The 22,924-nt window shown below is 41.8% G+C and overlaps 1 protein-coding gene across 1 annotated transcript in view; it reads left to right on the forward strand.

Moving 5' to 3' along the window:
- Positions 1 to 958: 958 nt before the first annotated feature.
- The window catches only part of LOC311223493 (neural-cadherin), a gene marked incomplete at both ends in the record, with an annotated part of 1,556,546 nt that continues 1,534,580 nt past the window's right edge, over positions 959 to 22,924 (forward strand). Inside the window, 1 exon segment of the mRNA XM_084308277.1 lies at positions 959 to 2,000. Coding sequence (XP_084164403.1) covers positions 959 to 2,000 — 1,042 coding nt within the window.

A 22,924-nucleotide genomic window follows, 5' to 3' on the forward strand; every position in this document is an offset into this window, starting at 1 on the left:
ATCATTGTAAATGATTATTCGAGTTGAAATAAAGATTGAATGAATGGATATTTGGGTATGGTGTTATTGGGCGTTTGTAGTGGATTACATTTAGAAAGTAACCTTTCATCATACATAGACCGATAGACTATTTCATTCAGTAATACTATACATTTAAAATGTACATAACATATGTGTGAAAATCGCACACCAGCTGTATAGTGCACAGCCTTGTGTTAGAGTTTAAATACATTTTTGGATACATGCTGTTGAATTTTTCAAATCATGATTATGGCATATCGGTGCAGGGGATGCCCTAGCTGTGTGGATGTAGACCATGTGTGTGTGTGGGCGCTTTCAGTCTGCCTGTCAAATTTTTTTTATTTGATTGATTGACAAGTGTGGATGGTGGCGATGGATATGGACATTATGCTCGGTGCAGGGGATGCCCCTGTGTAGTAGACTGTGTGCGTGTGTGGATGTAGACTGTGTGTGTGTGTGTGTGTGTGTGTGTGTGTGTGTGTGTGTGTGTCGCGTGAGTCCGTGAGCGGGCGCGCTTTCGGTCTGCCTGTCAAACGACGAGAACGGTGCTCGAATGGAACGGAGGCACGCGCATTCGACTTGCAAGAGGCATTTTCTCCGTCACACTGACAGAGCGCTATAAGTCTACTGGAGGGGGGAAGAGAGAGAGGGAGAGAGAGAGAGAGAGAGAGAGAGAGAGAGAGAGAGAGAGAGAGAGAGAGGAGGAAAGGAGCTCGGAGAAGAGGAGAGAAGAGGAGAGCGCACGCATACAAACACTGAGCCAAAGTTCTGCTGCTTGGAAATTGAGCCATGACCAACGTCCTCATGTGAAGTCTCGGACCGCAATACACAGATTAGGAAATTATATTTGGTGTTGAGCAGCCTATGAATATTTTAACGGAATAAATCGTTAGTGTGGGACCACTTCACCGTGGCGCGTCTCATCAGACATCCAGCCATGATTTGGACTCTGTTTTTCCCCGTCTTTCTTTCATCCGCACTTGGGAACAAGACAGAGGACCGGGTGCCGTTCTTTCATGGGCACGTTTTCGAGAACTCTGCCCCCGGTTCCAGAGTCAACGGACTGAGCATCCCGGTGAAGCGGCTCAACTCGCGGAGTGCGTGCGGTGACGCCGGGGACCCGGACTCCCCGGCGGGGCACTTCGGACTCCTCGGAGACGGGAGCGGGGATTTCCGCGTCTTTGCGCACCACAAACGCGGGCACATCCTCCTGAGGACGTCGCGGGTGCTGGACCGAGAGGAGCGGGCCGAATATGTCCTGAGTCTCTTCATTTACTGCGCGCAGCATGAGGACGACTCCTCTCCGATAGTAGCCTCCGTCAAAGTGGACGTTCTGGACACCAACGACCACCGACCGACCTTTCCCGGCGCCGACGTGAGCCTGAGTTTGGACGACGCGACCCCGCTCCGCTCCGTGGTCTACACGGTAACGGCGGAGGACGGAGACAGCGGCAAGAACGCGGAGCTCATATACTTCGCCATCCCTAGAAACAGTAGTTTCTATGTGGTGCCCAAAACCGGGAGTATACTTCTGGTGGACTCGATACTGGGTCTGGTGAGTCCCGTAAAGTTCCACGTGTTCGCCCGGGACCACGGCTGGCCCCCGTGCACCAGTCAGAGCATAACGGTGGTGATCAATCCCAGACAGTCGTGGCCAGCCGGTCTCCCTTTAAACCCTGCTGCGCCGAGACCGCTTGACCCGCCGCATCGCCGGAGGTCCCGCCGGTCCGCGGACTCGTCGGATTCCGAGGAGACCCCGGTGGTCATTAACGTCTCGGAGGACGCCGGTATCGGTTCGGTGGTGATGAATCTGAACCCGGTGAGGTTCCAGTCCGCCACGTTCGAACTGGTGTACCCGGACGCGGAGAGCTCTCCGGTGAGCCTGTCGCGGGACAGCGGAGATATAGTCATCTCCCGGAGACTGGACCGCGAGACAGACCCCCTGGTGGAGATCACCGTCAAAGTTCAAGATAAAAGAGGTGAGCGTGTGCGAAGGTGTGGGCGTGTGTGTGTGTGTGTGAGAGATAGAGTGTGTGTGTGTGTGTGTGTGTGAGAGATAGAGTGTGTGTGTGTGTGTGTGTGTGTGTGTGTGTGTGTGAGAGATAGAGTGTGTGTGTGTGTGTGTGTGTGTGTGTGTGTGTGAGAGATAGTGTGTGTGTGTGTGTGTGTGTGTGTGTGTGTGTGAGAGAGAGAGAGAGAGAGAGAGAGAGAGAGAGAGAGAGAGAGAGAGAGAGAGAGAGAGAGAGTGTGTGTGCGTTTGTGTTTGTGTTGCGTGAGAGAGTGACATTATGTCGAGAATATTTCAATCAAGTTGTGTGTGTGTGCGTTTGAATATGTTTGCGGTGTTCCGTTCTACTTGATTTATTTTCCAAATGGAAGCAGTGTGTCGTTGAATCACCAGAAAACATGTTCTTCCCTTCCACATGAGTTCGTTAACTTACTCATCATCACAGAGCTTGTTTCTGAGTATATAATATCATTGGGTAATATCGCCGTGACCTTTACGAGTTCGAATACAGTGTGAAGAATATGTGTGCGCAGTTTAGAATGAGGAGTGTATGCTGGAGGGAGAGAGAGGGATATATATATATAGTCAACTGACACACGTTTATGCTGTAATATTTGATGTTTTATGTTTTGATGATATTTTATGATGATATTGTTATGTACTTTGACATTGATCTCTGTTTTATAATTTATGTTTAATGTTAATATTTATTAATCATTTGCTTTGGTAACATGTACAAGTTACGTCATGCCAATAAAGCCATTTGAATTGAATTGAATTGAATGGAATTAAATTGAATTGAATTGAATTGAGATAGAGAGAGAGTGAGAGAGAGAGAGAGAGAGAGAGAGAGAGAGAGAGAGAGAGAGAGAGAGAGAGAGAGACACTGCACCGCCGTGTGTAAGAGCGCAGATGTTTGGAATTCACGAGAGGCGCGCACATAACTGCAACCGTATACAATAAGGTTAATTATCACCTGCGGATAGAGCGAGAGCCGGCCCGAGAGAAAGAGAGAGAGAGAGAGAGAGAGAGAGAGAGAGAGAGAGAGAGAGAGAGAGAAAGAGAGAGACCGAATGAGTGAGTAAGTGAGCGAGTTAGGGATATTGGAGGGTATAGGCTACATCATTAAATGCTTAGGACTGAAAAGCAATACAATTTAGTGGCGAGTGCTCTTGATGGGATTAGGATAACCCTCTGATTTAGGTGGTCATAAAAAGTCCTCCCATTCATTATAATGATTATGTGTAGACTACTACATACATAGCATCTATCTATCTATACAGTATATCTATCTGTGTGCGGGCATGGCCATTTGGCGTATAGTGTCAGACAATGTGAACCATAGCCTAAAGCATTTCCTTCACGCTGGGCATCATTTGTTAACTGAGGTTATAGGCCTACAGTAAACATGTGGCGCATCAGGTGCAATGATTGTGTGAATCAATATACAGCATGTTGCCTTAGTGAAAACCCTGTTATAGAGAGGGTGGATGGATTGTCCGGCAGCGCGGCTACATGAGTAGAGCTCCGGACTCATGATCGGAAGATCACCGGTTCGAGCCCCGGTCAAGGCTGCTGTCGGAAAGTGGTGCTGTTGTCCAGCAGGGGGCACTCTGTCCTCTGGACTTGTCAGTAATAATGCCCCTGTTACGGTGATAGGGACACCGTACAGCTGCGAGTGCCGTCCTTCGGATGAGACGCTAAACCGAAGTCCTGACTGAATTTGGTCGTTAAAGAACCCAGGGCGCCTATCGTAAAGAGTAGGAGGTTCCACGACGTTCCTGGCCAAATTCCCAATCAGGTATCTAATAATAATAATAATAATTCATTGCATTTATAAAGCGCTTCTCAGGAACCCGAAATCGATGACATTAGGTGGGGAAAACAGAGAAAACAAAGAAACAAAAGGAATATAAGACCACGGGACAACAGGGAAAACAGCATGGTACACAGAAAACATAAGGCCACAGTAGCAAAGATCAGGTTGGAGGGGGGGGTTAAGGTTGGGGAAGGTTGAAGTGTATGGTAGCCATTGATCCTGCATTAGATCACAGGGACTCTAACCCATAGCGGTAGCTTCAGTGATTTTAGATCACAGGGACTCTAACCCGTAGCGGTAGCTTCAGTGATTTTAGATCACAGGGACTCTAACCCGTAGCGGTAGCTTCAGTGATTTTAGATCACAGGGACTCTAACCCATAGCGGTAGCTTTAGTGATTTTAGATCACAGGGACGATACTCTCTTTTTTTTCTCCTCTTTTTCTCCTCCTGATTTTTCTGTGTTTTTCCTCCCATCCCAATTTAGTCGTTATAATGCCAATTCCCCCCTCCCCTACCTGGTCGTTGCGCGCATGTGCCCCCTACTGGTCAGTCAAGGGAGCCCTGAGGTCTACCACATGCTTCCTCCGACAAATGCGGAGACAGCCAGCGGCTCTCTTTTCACCTGAGTCTCGCATTGGTGACGAGCGCAATCTCCGCTGTGCCACCCAGCCGTCTGGACGATACTCTCTTTTAACCTGGTATCAGCTGGATATCTGACCACGATACTCTGTTTTAGCCTGATATCAGCTGGATATCTGACCACGATACTCTGTTTTAGCCTGATATCAGCTGGATATCTGACACAATACTCTGTTTTAGCCTGATAGCAGCTGGATATCTGACACAATACGCTGTTTTAGCCTCACTCACTCACTCACTCACTCACTCACTCACTCACTCACTCACTCACTCACTCACTCACTCACTCACTCACTCACTCACACTCTGCCCCCTAGTGGCCTCCCACAAGCAATACTAGCCTGACACCAACGTCAATCACACTCCCACACAACGTCGACACAGGGCACCCAGAGCTATAGCCATCTCAAGACCACGGTATGAACATTACTGGTAGGATTTAATTTTTTTCATTCATTTTATTTTGTTTCGTACAGTTAATCTTTGCACAATATCACCAACATCTTTTTTTTTAACACTTTGATCGCCATGGTTAAATTCATAATTTACCATCCCTAGCCAGCTCTATTTGTCTATGGAGAAGTTCCCCTTCTTTGCAGGGCTATAACTTTTTAAATTGTATTGCTAAATTGACATTATTATGGCCCATTCAATGTCCTATATCTATTGTTCAGGGTGTAGCAACGTTATACTTTTTCATTCACATATTCATACTAAAATACGGTCTAAAGTATAAGTATGTTTTTATCGTTTTCTGCAGCTTTCTCCAGAACTTGATTTATAGCCCCAAATGCATTATATTGATGATCAAATACAGTTTGGTAGCGATCGGTGCCAGATAAAAAATTTCAACTGGAGGTACTTCTAGAAGTTACTACGTATGATCTGATGTTGACCGGATGGGCGGGGGATCGTTTATAATTCCGTGGGCAACGTTATATCATTCATCTAGTGTGGGTCATATGATCATCAGAGCAGTTAGTATAGCAGACATTAGAAAATAACGCTGAAACTCACCGTATCTTCCTCGCGCCGTTGGGGGATGAGCGTGGAATAGAATTCTTTCTATTATGGGATGTCGAAATATCCGATCCATTTCCAGGTTGTATAATAGTATATACGTCCAAATCATGTTGTTTATCGAGTTATGTGCACCGATCGGTGTTCACTGTGTCAAGATGGAGTCCTGCTAATGATAGCGAGTGCCCGGACGAAATATGGGTGAGCACCACTTCATCCACATGACTTCCTGTTGGGCGATCTGCCGATCGGCCACCAGATGGCGCTCTTGAACCGTTAGAGAGTTGAGTGGAGCTCAGCAGTATATCTCAGGTCCCCGGGAGAGAAATATGATTTCGATCACAGATTTTTGAAATACTGATATCAAAGACGTGTTACGGCGTCTTCGGCAGAATGAGCATGGCGGGCAATGACGAGTTTCGGCGTTTCCGGCGATTAAAGTGTTAACATGATACACCCATGGCCGAAAAGGAGCAGGATGAAGAAAACTTATGTTTCCTGCCCCCTTCCAAACTTCATATTTATTTTAACATAATGGTCAGCTCAAGTGCACCTTACAGCTTCATACCATATAATAATAATATAATAATAATCATTACCATAACTATGATAACAATAATAATAATAATATGACCATGAATAATAATAACAATAATAACGGTAATAATAATAATAATAATAATAATAATAATAATAATAATAATAATAATAATAATAATAATGCTATAGCTACAAACAAAAAAAACTGCATCACGAACCTCAGATGCATGGAAAAGAGAAAAAAAACTAAAAATAAATAAAATCAGATACAGAGAAATGTATACCTGCTGTTCATATGTTCTCATTGTTCTGTCTTTAAAAGTATTTTTTTAGTTGGAAAATATTTGTACAGTACTTCAACTCATTATAAAGAGAATTCCAGAGTTTGACTCCCACCACTGATATACACATCTGTTTCAGGGTTGTCCGTGCACAGTGATGTTTAAAATGACCTTCCCTTCTATGCTCTCCATTTTGTGATATGAGGACAAACCTGTTTTGTAGATTGGCTGGTAATGCTTTACTTTTGGCCTTGTACATAACTACTAATGTCACTTAACTAGCTCTTGCAATTTCAATAATCCAGAATTAATAAATATGTTAGTGTGTTCTCGATAGTCTGCTTTACAAATAATCCTAATAGCTCTCTTCTGTAGGAGATACAGTGGTTTTATATTACTCTTATAGGTGTTACCCCATACTTCCACACAGTAATTAAGATAAGGCAATATGAGTGCACAGTACAATGTTTGCATTGCTTTGTTATCTAATACATATTTAACTTTATTCACAATAAAAATACTCTTAGACATTTCTTTCCTTACGTGTGCAATATGAGGTTTCCAGGTCAAACCTTCGTCCAGCAATACTCCCAAAAAAAAACGCAGTTCTGTAACCCTTTCAATACTAACTCCATCTATTGACAATACAACATTTTCCGCTTTTTTTCTCTTGCTAAAGATCATAAACTTAATTTTTTTCACATTTAATGATAGTTTATTTTCCTTAAACCATTTCTTAAATTTATCAATTTCCTGCATGATAATGCTTGCTAAAGCTTTTAAATCATATCCTGAGCTGTAAAAATGTGTGTCGTCCGCAAATAATACACATTTCAATAGTTTTGACACTTCACATAATGTCATTGATAAAAAAAACAATTTAGGTCCTAAAACTGAACCTTGTGGAATTCCACATTCAATGTTCTATGTTATACATTTCCAGCGAACTTCACAAACTGTTGCCTGTTCTCCAAGTAACTTTTTAGCCAGTCTAGCACTATTCCTCTCACCCCATATGAGTGAAGCTTTGACAATAGTATGGAATGATCTATCGTATCGAAAGCTTTCTTGAGATCAATAAACACCCCTATAGTGAACATTTTGTTATCCATAGCTGTTGCTATGTCCTCCACTATGTCTGTCACAGCTGAAGCAGTGGATCTATTGGACCGAAATCCATACTGACTCTCACTCAGTAACATATTATTTTCAATTAACTGGTCTAATTTTTCTACAAATAGCTTTTCAAGTATTTTGGAGAATTGTGACACTGGTCTATAGTTAGTAAATTGATGTTTGTCTCCCGTCTTGAAGAGAGGGATAACCTTTGCTACCTTCATTCTGTCTGGAAAAGTCCCTGAGAGAAAAGAAAGATTAAAAACATAACAGAGGGGCTTGATAATACAGTCGATGGTTTTTTTCATTATTTTACTATTTAAATTGTTTTACTATTTAACATGACATTAGGTTGAACACCATTACATTTTACGGACACCATGGGCTGTGTTTATGGGTTAGGTAAGGATTTAAAGGGGCACTTCACCAAAAAACATGCACATAATCTCACACACATCCCAAAACTCTAAACCGTTTTGCACACATTAATTTAGCTTGACAGTTATTGAGAGTAAATTTGTTTGAATGTGGCCACCAGTGATGTCATTGGGGACATTGAATCCTTATGTTAATTACAGCTCCATTAAATGATGCAAATGAAAGAATAGCATTACCCTGTCTCATAGGAACTGCTACCTGATCATTTCAATTAGCCTAGCTGTAATTAACACAACACAAGGATTCAGTGTCCCTGATGACATCACTGGTGGCCATATTCAAACTCCCAATGCAATCTCTTTTATAACATACTATATCATCTCTCTAAATAAATTACATTCTGAGCCATGTTTCGCTGTTGCCTATTTGGTGATTTGGAGGAGAGGGAGAGAAAGGGCTCAGCCTCTCACTCACTGCCTGAGATTCGTGATCTTACTGTTTCATCACATACATGTACACATACACGTGCGCACGGGTATGTGTGTGTGTGTTTGCAACCCTCTGTACGTGTTCATGTGTCAAACCTCATCATTGTTTTACTAACAGTTAAAGGGTCTGGTAGCGTAAGTGAAATGGCGCTGATGTTTTCCTCTTGTCCAAAAGACTCATGGCAGGCAGGCACGTGCACAGATAGGGTCCATGGGGGGCTTGAGCCCCTGCCCCTTTGCCCAGTCAAAAAGTGCCCTTTTTGGGCTGGTGTTAATTGTAGAGATGTTCCGATACCATTTTTTCCTTTCCGATCCGATTCCGATACCTATGCTTTGGGTATCGGCAGATACCGATACTTATCCGGTACCAGTGCATACATAAAAAAAAATTAAAACGATATTATATAAATTAACATTTTTTTTCTTTTTTACAGATACTGTTTTATATATATACTGTTTTTTTTTAGTAATAACTAGAAAGTAATGGTATTTATTCAACAACAGGTGATTGTATAGATTTTGTATTAGTATCATTAATCAATGAGTATGGGGCTGCAGCACTGCAGATATACCCTAATCCAATGATCCACACGGACATTAGACAGTGTTGCACTCGCTACCCAGTGGCTCTGCAGATATACCCTACTCAGTCTGTAAGCTAGTAGCAGATAGAACGTGCATGTTGTGATTTCCGATGCAAAATAAATATTCAACATTCTCTTTTGAGACTCCGCCTCAGACTCTTATCATTTGGCACTAAAAGCTAAACATTGTCACCGATATGGCTGTCCCCAACATGTCATTAATTGTGTACGCGAGGTGGTCGACCAATGACTACGTTAATGTGAGCTAGGTTAGCTAGCATGAGCTACCGGTATATGGAAAGTAGTGTTGTCAAAAATATCGAAGTATCGATACATATCGATACTGAATATTTAAAACGGCTTCAATACTCATTTCCCGAAGTACCGATACTTTCTGCAGTATCGGTACCAGCTGGCTTGCTCCCGCAAGTTGTTGACAGACAGACGCGCTGCCAGAGCCTTGCGCTTCCGCCTCCTCCTCCTCCTCGCTCAGAGCAACAGACACAAGCTGCTGCAGCCTCCTCCCCCGGGCAGCGCAGCCCTGTCTTCAGTTTGTAAACAACGCTATTATTAGCCAACGTTAGCTGTCGTTCCTCCGTTAGCTTAATGCTAGCTAGCTGGCCACCTATTACTTCATGGAAACGGAGTAACGTCAAGCCGAGCCCACTACACCAGTACACGCATGAACTCGACACAACTACCCCGTTTCCAACGTTCGGTCGAGCGGAGTGGAAGTCGAGGAGGAGACATGAATAGAATTGATCAACTGGCTATTGTGGCTAACGCTAGTAGCCTCAGTGGCTAACGCCAGTTAGCCGTTCAGCTAACGCTAAACTACAGTGTCTAACTAACTAACTAACTAACGTGACTCTGCAACACCAGTTCCATTAGTGAGGAGGGGGGTATATTGAAGACGCTTGACAACAGGTTCAAAGATAACTTCACATTTATTGGCAATTCGTTTCCTTATATCGCTTCCTCCAGGTCCCAGTGTGTTGACAAAATGCGATCCTGCTCAGCTACGGAGCTCTCTCTCTCTCTCTCTCTCTCTCTCTCTCTCTCTCTCTCTCTCTCTCTCTCTCTCTCTCTCTCTCTCTCTCTCTCCCCCTCTCCCTCTCTCTCTCTCCCTCTCTCTCTCTCTCCCTCTCTCTCTCTCACCCTTGTTTTCGGTGCGCTCAGTCAGTAGACCTAAAATCTCCAGCAGCCACTCTCTCTTTCTCTCTCTGATCTAAAGATAAACAAAGGGTTTTAAAAGTGTATTTATCTTCTCGTATAGTACCAGAGAGAAGCTGAGGAGAATCAACCAGCAACAAAAGCAAAATTTGTAAAAAAATATATATATATATAATAAAAAAAAATTATAATAATTTTTTTTTTTGGTATTGAAAGTATCGAAAGTATCGATACTTTTCAAGGTATCGTATCGAAGTCGAAATTCCAGTATCGTGACAACACTACAGGGCTGTACACTGCGAGCATCTCGTCGCAAATTGCCCCCTAATCTGGCCGGTGCGAGTGGAAAATATCATCTGGGGGCAAGCTTGCGAGTAGTGATTGCAACCCTTCATTCGCATTTCACTCCTAAATTAATCCATACAAATTGGATAAAACATTAGCCTACAACCAGGGCATAATGTTGCGGTTGTAATTTCATTAGACAGACCAGCGCGGACCTTTAATAACATGCAATTTGATTGACACGAGCAATGGGCTAACGTTAGCTGCTATCCACGGTATCCATTAGGATTATGCTAAGCTAACTAGCGTTAGCTGCTGCTAACCCTGGACACCAGTCAAAGCGGACTCCACAACACTAGTTCCATTCGGGAGGAAAGGGGGTGGGTTATATTGACAACGCTTGACAACAGAAGTTTAAACATAACTTCATATTTATTGGTTATTCGTTTCCGTTACTGTATATCATCCACTTTCCATCTCCGTCTGTTCAACGCTTCCTGTTTACATTCGAGTGTGACGTCATCACATACGGCAGCTTAGACGATCAAAACGCGAACCTAGAACAAAACCCGGGGGGGGCTGGCTCTCTCATTCGTTCTCGCCCCCTCTCTCTCTCTCTCTCTCTCTCGCTCTGATTGATTGAAAACTTTATTAACAGATTGCAGAATGGGTACAATACAGTACAGCTCTCTCTACATTCAATGATTTAAAGTAGCCAAATGTTACAGACAGTATAAATACTAACTGGATAGTTGATGATATAAACATTTAATTTCATTATCTGAAATATTCTAAAATCATTAAGTCTGCTATAAGCCATTATCCCTTTGTGTGTGTTATTATTATTTTCTCACAGTAGTGTGTGTGTATGTATATATATATATATATATATATATATATATATATATATATATATATATATATTAGGGATGCTCGATATTGGCTTTTTTACCGATACCGATATTCCGATATTGTCCAACTCTTAATTTCGATACCGATACCGATATCAATCGATACCGATATATGCAGGGTTTCCCCCCAAAAAACGGAATAATTTCAGGTAACTAATAATTTCACTGGATGCATTCAAAAGGCTTTCTAAATGTAAGCATTATCTGTGCAAAATATGATAATTAAAAAAGTAAAAATTAACATTACATATCTCTTGTTGTTGAATTAAACCAACATGCATACTTTTGACAATAAATAAAATAAGAATTGGTTCTTACTTGCTTGCCTGGGTAAATAAAGGTTAAATAAATGTAAAAAAAGATTTTTTTTTTTTTTTTTTTTTTTTTTTTTTACCGATACCGATATTTTCCGATATCACATTTTACTGCCGATATCGGCCGATAATATCGGTCGGCCGATAATATCGGACATCCCTAATATATATATATGTGTGTGTGTGTGTTTGGCTAAAGTGGATAGAAAACACAGTACTGTGCAAAAAAAAGGCACCTAAAAGTTTTTATATAAATGGTCTTAGATGTAAATACATTTTTTATTAGTGTGTCAGTAGACTACTCTTAGTACATTTTCATTAAATTATTTTTTAAAGCATCTTCATGGTTTAATAATGCAAACATATGTTGCAGGGACTTATTATAATCATCATATTGGCGTGACTGTATGCATCAAAGGGTTAAATCAAGCATTTTTAAGTGCTTTAGAGGAAATCTCAAAATATTGCGATATATATCGTGTATCGTGATATGGCCAAAAAATATTGCGATATCATTTAGAGGCCATATCGCCCAGCCCTACTATAATGGTAAAATAGTTATTTAAAAATTTGCCCCTAAAAAATATTCTTTGCCCCTAAATTTCTCATTTAGGGGCAAGTGTGCCCCTAGTGAAAAAGCTTAGCGTACAGCCCTGCACTAATGGAAAGACTGTAACGTTACTGGTGACATTGTGATTTAACTTGGAATACTCCTTTGCCAACTTGCTGTACTTTGCTTGCAGGTCTGCAGCCATTATTGCTGGATTATGAATAGCCCCAACTTTAGCCAAGGTAACGTTAAAGCTAGCTTTCGGTTAGCTGTTCAATGCTAATAACACCAGCCACCAAGCGAACCCATCAGAGCTCCCCGTCAACAGCGCTCTGGCATTGACACTTTAATTCACGGTCGATTAAGCACACGTTTGTTTTATAATGCTCACTCAACAGACCGCAGTGTTGTTGATAAATTACGTCATATGGTATCGGAGCGCAGCATTAGAGCAGCATCGGCCGATACCGATACCAGCATTTTAGTATCGGCGGCTTTTCCGATACTGGTATCGGTATCGGAACAACTCTAGTTAATTGTATTTAATTTATTCATTTAAATTTTTTTTGGAATTCTATCAAATATAAATAGGGAAATGTATAGTAGTATCCCAGAAAAAATACACTACATCAATTTAAAACATAGTGTGTGATTATGGATGTTGGCAGTGTGGCAACATCAGGATGGGAATAGTGTGTGTTGTAGAGTGAGTGCCCTTTTTTGTGCTTGAGCCCCTGCCCCCCAAAATGTACCTGTCAAGTATTATCCTACACTTGATGGGATATTCTTGAATTGTGCAGACAAACCAGCTAATTGGCAAATCAGTCTTTATATGTTAGCTACGTTTTTACTTTGGCTATTAGCTATTTTGTGATAAGAGGGCGTTGCCAAAAATCCCTTGTGGGCATTCCACTTTAAGAGCACTTCTGGAATTGTGGATGCAACCAGCAAATAAAATATTATGACTCTGCCTATCACTCTGCCCTCAGATTCATCACTAATGATAGATAGACCAGAAACACTGGTACTGTATGTGTTCATTTCTAAGGCCCTCATCATTAGTAAGCTACCTCCTTATAGGAATGGAATGTTGGAACGTATGGAACCGGTTCTAATTACTGGTCCTTTGCTCGGAACAGGGTAATTATGCATTTCACTATGATGCCCCTATAGCTCATGGAATGAACTCCAACAGTCCTTAAAGCTTGAAATTCTCCCTGCTGTTGCAGAGTTCAAAACCTTGATCTCATTGATTGTTAATCAAGTTGTGTCATGTGTTTTAATTCATTTGTTATAATTGTTATCCTTGCCTTTTGTTGTCTTATTGTTTTGATTTTATAAGCTGTGTGATTTTATATGTATTTCTTTGCAAACTTTTATATGTACCTCAGTTGCCTTTCGAGTTTAAATAAAGGTTGGAAATTAAAGATATTACTATATAATAGGGATGCCCCAATCTTTTTTTTTGCCACCGATACCGATCACTGATCTATGAGCCATATCGGCCGATACACTGCCGATACAGAGCATTTTTGGTTTTGTTCTTTTTCTTTGTACTCTCCGCAGTAAGCTTAACGAACTCTCCATGCTCCTCTGGGTGATGGGACTTCAAGTGTCTTATTCAATTTGTTGTGTTGAAACCTTTTACATTGCTTCCCCCATGAGGTATTCTATCCTGGCATACATTGCAGATGGCATTCGTTGCATCTGTCTCAGACACTGTGTAATAGTTCCACAACGCCGACATGTTTTAGGTTAGTTAACATGCGACAATGAAGGGGGGGGGCAGGTGGCGCACGGAGATTACGTTCGTCACCAACACCGGGAGACACTAGGATTCGCCTGTTCGAATCCAGCTCCCGGCGTTGCTATCAGCTTGGCTGGCCTCTCACACTGATACAATTGGCTGTATCAGGGGGTGGGAAAGCTGAAGGGTGGGTCCTGGGCGTTGTGGACAGCGACCCCCACAGTTCGGTCGGGGCGCCTGCTCAGCGAGGGTTGGAACTGAGGAGAGATAGTGTGGCCTCCCACACGCTACACTCTCCCCGGTGAGAACCTGCGCGGCCAGGTTGGCCTGCCCCAGGCTGCACATGCGTCGGAGGAAAGCATGTGACAGTCTCCGGTCTCCCGGACCAACAGTAGGGGAAAGTACGCAACAACCAGGAAGGGTGGGGATGGGAGAAAAATCGGGAAAAAGGAGGGGAAGAAAGATAAATAATAAAAAAAAAACAAAAAAACATGCGACAATGACACCAACTCCACTGAGAATTGGCTCATGTTTTCCGCGTCATCGATCGGTTTTCGGCGAATAGAAAGCATTATCGGAATTCCCCAATCTCATATTTATACTGAATATCAGCCTATACCGATCGCTGACAGATCGATCGGGGCATCCCTACTATATAATCTCTTTCTTTTTTTATCCACTTTTTCTCCTCTTTTTCAATTTTTTCTCCCATCCCAATTTAGCTGTGCCAATTCTCCCCTCCCCTGTCTTGAACGTTGCTCGCATATGCCCCCCACTGGCCGGTTGTAGGGAGGATAGAAGCCTTGCATCACATGTCCCCTCTGATACATGTGGAGGCAGCCTGTCACATCTTTTCACCTGCCAGCGCGGACTCTCATTTGGCGAGGTGTAACGTGTGGGAGGCTCACATTACCCCCGCCATTTTCCTGTCTCTGCTGTGCAGGCGTCCCCCAACCGACCTGTAGGAGTCGCTGTCCACAACGTCCAGATTACCACCCATCGACTTCCACTCGCCAATTGAGTTAGTATGACAGCCGGCCCAAGCCGGAGGCAACGCCGACAGCCGGAGTCGAACCCGGTGTCTCTTGCGTTGGTGACGAGCGCAATGTCTGCTGCGCCACCCAGCCGCCCTCTATATAATCTCTTTCATAACATACTGTATAGGGATGTCCCGATCACGTTTTTTTGCTCCCGATCCGATCCCGATCATGTGATTTTGAGTATCTACTGATACCGATATTTCCCGATCCGAATTTTTTTTTAATTCAACAAACATGACCATGTTCACATCTTAAACTCATACTGAGGCCTTAGTTTTGGTTTTAAATTGCATATCATCATTCATTTATTTATTGTCACACAGAGCAGAAGAATTTTGCCAAAACAAACCAATAGTATCCAGCTGCAGAACGGCAGACCAGCCACACTCTCAGACCCAAACGCATTTCCTTTGATTTAATTATACATCAAATGATTTATGAAGTTAACTTTTCACCTGGATAACGTCAACATTCAGGGTGAATGTAATGTGAGAAATTGGGATAAAAAAAAAAATTAAATAAAAAATGTATTTGGGTCTGAGATTGTGGATGGTGCCGTTCTGCAGCTGGATACTATTGGTTTGTTTTGGCAAAATTCTTCTGCTCTGTGTGACAATAAATAAATGAATGATGATATGCAATTTTAAACCAAAACTAAGGCCTCAGTATGAGTATAAGATGTGAACATAGTCATGTTTGTTGAATTAAAAAAAAAAAAAAAAAAAATTGCAGATTTTTTATTTATTTTTGCTGATCCCGATCTTCGAAAAATCACGTGATCGGGATCGGGACATCCCTAATACTGTATCCCCTCCTCGCCAGCAGGGAGTCGAATGTCCACACGGTATTCCACGGAAAACAGTTATTTATTGTATAGGCTATTGTTTTGCCATAGCCAACGCCATTCAACTACACTACACACATTGGTTAGCTAGGCTAAGCTACCCATGAGTACGTCAGGTACATGCTGCTCAGTTCCCTGTCCGACACCAAGAGATTGCACTCCCAGTTGTGCTGCTCTCTCAACCCCTTAGCCCCCGCCCCTCACCCATGAACCCACCAACCCCAGGGCACCTTCATGAAACACCCAAGGAGCCCCAAGCTCAGTGGGCCATGAATAATTGACGGTTAAACCCCCCACTCAGTACCCACATATCCACATATAACCTGTTCGTCCTAACTAGGGTTGCTACAATACTATACAATTTATCTCATAACATAATATATAATCTCTTTCTTCTCTTCTGGCGTGTGTCTTTAGACCTGCAGCTCCGTTGAGGCAAGCCACGCCAACGTTTCGTCGTCCAGTTTCATCAGACCGCGTTCTCCATACCACTGGTCCCTCCATCTCGTCCTGACCCAGGAGGCCTTGGAAGTGTCAGATGGTGTTGAATGAATGAATGTATGAAAACTTTATTTAACAGATTGCAGAATGGGTACAATACAGTACGGCTCAATACACACAATTGTTAAGGGGATGCAGACCAGAGAAAGACGTTTGTCTTGTTTACATCAGGGTCCCCCATTTTCAATTCATATCGACATTTATGACATACAGAACACAACATACACAACATGTAGAGTAGCCTGTAGGCTTGCATGGAAAAGGGGCGCAGTGACATTAGGCACACACGTCGTGGTGTCTCTGTGGTGGTATTGAGAAGGAGGTGGGATGCACTGATCTGTGCCTTGCGGGAAAGGGCCAGTGTGGCTGCTTCTCGTCTGATGGTAGCCGGGCGATACCAGTTGGTATCCGGTTGTCTTTCACAACATACTATATATTCTCTTTATAACATACTATATAATCTCTCTCATAACATACTATATCATCTCTTTTATAACATACTATATAATCTATTTTATAACATACTATATCATCTCTTTTATATCATACTATATCATCTCTTATAACATAATATATCATCTCTTTTATAACATACTACATAATCTCTCTAATAACATACTATATAATCTATTGTATAACATATATAATCTCTTATAACATGCTATACAGTATCTTCTCTGTTATAACATACTGTATAATATCTTATAACATACTATATCATCTCTCTCATAACATACTATATAATCTCTCTTAAAATTTACTATATAATATTTTTTTCACAACATACAATATAATCTCTTTTATAACATACTATATCATCTCTCTCATAACATACTATATAATCTCTCTCACAACATACTATATAATCTCTTTTATAACATACTATATAATGATTATAATCTCTCATAACAATGTTGTAGGTTGTGTGTTAGGACCCCAGGAAGAATAGTCTTTCACCCATGGGTGTAGACTAATAGGGATCCATAAAATAAACAAATAAACAAATAACATACTATATAATCTCTCTCATAACATACAATATAATCTCTTTTATAACATACTATATCATCTCTATCATAACATACTATATAATCTCTCTCACAACATACAATATAATCTCTTTTATAACATATACTATATAATCTCTCTCACAACATACAATATAATCTCTTTTATAACAGGCCTCACAGTCAGTGTTTTTCCTCACACGTACAACAACAAACATTTCCCTTTTCCCCCTCCCAGCATCTGCCACCTTTGCATGACATTTGCAACAAGCTGACAACAGCAATTGATCTCTCATGCTGCACCTAGCTATCGCTTGCAGTATATCTTTCAAATGTGTTTGCACTAATTGCATTGGTTTTATGGCTATTTAGTAACCGTGATTAAAATGTATGCGGCACCAGCAAAAATACCCTCAGTGTTGTTTTCTACTCTTTTGCTGTTGTTGTGTTGAATGTAGAATAGTGATGTCATGAGCCTGCATTATTTCATACTGGTCTTTACTGGCCTTCGAGCATTGAGAAAAGCGCCATATAAATCAAACGTATAAAAAAAACGTATTTTACAAACTTGCAATACAGCGCGGCCGTCGCTCCCCCGGTAATGCCTGTGATGCTTGGCGTCTATAACACTATGTGTCCTTGTTCCCGTTTCACACAGTTTCACACACAGCGCTGTAGTGCTATTCCTGGATGTGGGGGAGCGCACCTGCTGTCTGACTGTGATTCTAGAGCAGGGGTGGCCACAAAAAATACTGTGGTACCACAAAGAGCCACACCATATTATACCAGCGTTTCTAAACCTTTTTTTTCAGCCACGGCACCCTTCATGTGTTTATAGGTCTCACCCTCTGGCCTCTGAAGTTGCTAATGTCTTTTTTATTTGGGCCTCACAGGGTTAAAAGTACCCTGTGAGACCCACGGTTGCAAAATTACAAAATCACTTTTAGCCATTTAAAAAAAGAATGTTTATAGGGCGGTCAGGTGGCGTAGCGGAGATTGCGCTCGTCACCAACGCAGGAGATGCTGGGTTCGAGCCCAGCTCTTGGCGTTGCTACCAGCTTGGCTGGTCGTTCATACTAATACAATTGGCAGTATTAGGGGGTGGGAAGCTGGTGGGTGGGAATCTGGCGTTGTGGACAGCGACGCCTACAGGTCAGGTCTCTGCTCTTGCTCAGCGGGGGCAGGACTTGGTGGAGATAGCGTGCCCTCCCACGCGTTACACTTCACCAATGAGAGTCCTCGCTGCCAAGTGAAAAGACGTCACTGGCAGTCGCCACACATATCGGAGGAAGCGTGCGGTCGGCTTCGGGACGCCCTTGTACCGACTCGTAGGAGAACATGCATACAGCAGCCAGGTAGGGGAGGGGGGGAATTGGCACGGCGACTAAATTGGGACGGGGAGAAAAACAGAAAATTGGAGAAAGAGAAATAAAAAATAAAATAAAATAAAAAATAATGTTTATTTAAAAAAATTTAAGCACATGTAGGCCTATAGTCAATTGGTCCTGTTGTTCAGCCTCACAATGCTATTTGATAGTAAATGTGTTTATATGTCCCACCCTCTGGCCTCTGAAGCTGCTAATGTCTTTTTAATTTGGGCCTCACAGGGTTAACCTCTTAAGCCCGAGATATACAGTAAAAGTGCATATTTTCAGCATTACGTTTGTTTACCAAGTTTATTGTTTATTAGTGAAATATAAGATTATAGAAATATCAGGGCATTGAGTCGGAAACCGGCGCATATTGACAGGAGGAAGTGGCACAGCCAAAAGTGAGTGTAGTCTTTTGAAGGAAGAGACTCAGGGCTTTCGAATTTCGAAAAACTACCCTACCCAGCTCACACCAGCCCCTGTCAATCATCTGACTTCTCGATTTACTTTTTTATTTCTCTTATTTTTTGGGATTATCTCCCACAAACCTGAACGTTATTGCCATAAAACAGAACACAGTTAGTTTCTCTACCTTTCTGTGAACGTCTTGCAAAAAACGGTGTTGCAATACGATGAAAAATGGTGGAGAAATTTACATTATAAAAAAGATGGCAGAATTCAGTACTGTATCTACAAAACCTTCTGTTTAATAATCTTCCCTTTATTCATTTGCTTAGATTTTTCAGGTCTGGTCAATTTTAGCATGGTGTTATTCACAGTCAAAGATAAAAACAAATTAAATAGAATTGATATTCTCCTTTGGTTCATTACAATTTACTCAAGCCTAGTAACAGACACACTATTTCTGACACTGATCCATATATGTCCCTAGATTCAGATCCCAAGAACATGCAAATGGACCATTTAATTTTTTTTGTAAATGTTTATTCTACGTCCTTATGGAATGAGTGACATAAAAAAAAAAAAATAAAAAAAAAATAAAAAAAAATTATATATATATATAATTTTTTATGGATGGAAGAGCCGCACATTGACAGGCAAAGAGCCGCATGCGGCTCGCGAGCCGCGGGTTGGCCACCCCTGTTCTAGAGGATATAGAGGCAAAGTCCCTCTCCCTCCTCTAAACACCACGGCTTATGTTAGCTAACATTATCCATAGCTTCTGATGCTATGAATCGGGATCAATCAATTATTTGTCTCTCGTCCCGTTGACAATTCAATTATTTCACGAAATAGCGTCTCATGGTGGTCCAGTGGAAGGGGAGGGACCCTAAACCCACCCTGACCCTAACTAGTTTGGTTCCAGCTAATGTTAATATTTTTTAATTCATAATAATTTTTACAGATGCCTGACGGTGGAAGAAGTAAGGTGTGGGACAACATAAAAATATATACTGTATATATATACAGTAAATATATATATATATATATATATGATGAATATCGGCCAATATATCGATCTAGGAATATCGATCCAGTATTAGTCTGGCTCTACTAAGAATTTCGATTACATACATTTTTTAAGAAATATTCTCTCATACCCCTTGCAGTACTCCCACCTACCCCTAGGGGCACACGTACCCTCCTTTTGAGAAACACAACATGTGGTTGACCCACCTCTAAGCCTCTTATTACCATTGAAATACATAATGGGACCAGCCTATAGCCTCCTTCTCCCACAGCAGTGCACTTCATTGAGATCCAGGCTGAGAAAGGTCCTGTACAATAGGCAGCCGATACATCTCTACAGCATGGTTAGCGGTGCAGAGAGGATTACCCAACAGTACATACTTCCAGGGATCTCTAATCCTCAGACATCCTGGAACGCTATCTATCTCCTGGGAGCGTCATTGCACGTTCTTCATCTCCTCGTAAGCATATTGCATGTACCCTCGTCTTCTTTTATCCATAGTCTACACTAGAGATAATTCATCATATTGTCATTCGGTGGATTATAATAGTGGATACCCGTCAGGGAAGAACATTGTGCCGTAATAATAATAATAATTTAAAGATTAGATTCAAATTTACTTTTGAGCCATTTATTGTCATACAGCACAAGTACAGTACAACGAAAAGAAGGTTGGCATCCAACCAGAGTGCAATAGTAATATACAATGTACAGGTGACAGTGGCGGTTGGAATGCCCCACGGGCCCCGAGGCGAGATTGACAGCTGTACTGTATTGTACCCATTCTGCAATCTGTTAAATAAAGTTTTCATTCATTCACCATGACATGTTTAGGTATTTGGCCAGATCCAGCTTGTCTGTGATGAGAGTGTTTTCTGTCTTTATGATTGACTATCATCATTAGATATTTCAGTTTCGTTATTACAGTAGCTGGCTAACAGTACTAACTGGCTAACAGTACTAACTGGCTAACAGTACGTTAGTTGACTAATACCAGAGTCAGAATTGGGTAATAGGCAGACTACTGGCAGTGATGCGACCTATGTTACCACATAACTTTTGTCATCTCTGGTACTATGCAGTGCACTATGCAAAATGGCAAAGAGATAGGTAATGTTCGTTAAGTGCCAAATTACCATCATCATGATACACCCTGCCTCACATAATTCACAAAGTGCTCACGTGCGCCACCCATGTGGTAACCTAGAAATACCATAGATTGTGGCTAGGTGGTAACGTATATGTTTTCTATGATCACTATGAATTGAAAATGGGGGACCCTGATGTAAACAAGACAAACGTCTTTCTCTGGTCTGCATCCCCTTAACAATTGTGTGTATTGAGCCGTACTGTATTGTACCCATTCTGCAATCTGTTAAATAAAGTTTTCATTCATTCACATTACGTTAGTTAGCATCCAAGCTACCGTGATAACGTTAGTAGTTAGCTTACCTGCAATAATGTTGTCATCGTCCTGGACAGATAAGACTTGTTAAATCATAATATATCCACACTTTGTGCTGGTCCTCGGTAAATGTCCCCTTTAGCTGCTCGGCGTCGTCGGATTTTAATACACCATGGTAGCGGTGGTGATGTTTCAGGTGACTTATTATGTTGGACATAGCTTGTTGCCCAGCAACATTAGCAAGCGATATTTTTCTCTGATGTCGCGTTCACGTTACGTGGGAAGAAGCGGAAGAACCAGAGGACATCTCGTTACTACAACTAGGAAGCCTTCACGCATTGACTCGATCAAAACGCCCACATCCATACTTCCGCAATTCGTGACGCGAAGTGGGAGATATCGGGGTCTATAAAAAATGAAATCCCATATGTCCTAGTAGGAATTACAACTAGGAGGCTGACGTGAATGGTTTTTCCCGGTCGGAAGCTGGTTCTTCCGATTCTTCCCACGTAACGTGAACGCGACATCAGAGAAAAATATCGCTTCCCACCTCCGCGCTGCTTGTGAGACTTACGTGGCTACGTCACAGCCAAGGAAAGGGAGCGCTGGATTTGTGCAAAACGCCCTGTTCCTAAACCACACGCTATCAGTCGTACTCGTACCACAGTACTGGCAAAACGGGAGGAGCCTAGAATCAAAACAAACGCACCAGTCCCAGTTGCCGTTACCAGTTACCGTTCGATCCAGTCCCACACGCGAACGGCAACTCCATTCAGTCCCGGGCCTGGGCCCGGGCCCCCCTCCCGCCAGACGGTGGGCGGGCCCTAAGGCAGCTGCCTCTGCAGCCGCGCCTATAGCTCCGCCCCAGACAGGTGATTAAACTGGGTATAAAATACATTAGTACTATCTATTATTTAATGATTTGGTTTATTGTAAAATTATGCAAATAATGTACAGAGCTAAAGCAAAGTTACTCCCGGACGGGGTGCAAAGATTTTTTTCAATACATGAAAGAACATATGATTTGAGAGATATTTGTAAATTTACTATTCAAAAAGCTAAGAAAGGGATTAAAAGGAGGTGTATTTCTATTATTGGGGTTAACTTGTGGGAAAATGCTGATATACAGTTAAGAATGAGTAATTGGGGGCGGCTAGGGCATAAAAAAAATATTGTTTGTTTCCTGTTGGTTGTCAGTTAAGGCATGGGTAGGTAGGGAATTCATTTTATTTTATTTTTTTATTTTATTCTTTCCCACGGCGACTATGGATAGGGAATTTCTTTATTTAATTAAAATGTTCACAACAACATGGATGCATGTACTCTGCCAGTATGTTTAATATCCATAATACTAAAGGTTTGACTAAGATTTATATGAAACTTTATTAAAAAAAGAAAAAAAGAAAAAGGCTTTTTTTGTTTTTTTTATATAATTTAAAAAAAAAACTC

Source organism: Notolepis coatsorum (genome assembly GCF_963971535.1).
Source record: "Notolepis coatsorum genome assembly, chromosome: 2".
NCBI lineage: Eukaryota > Metazoa > Chordata > Actinopteri > Aulopiformes > Paralepididae > Notolepis > Notolepis coatsorum.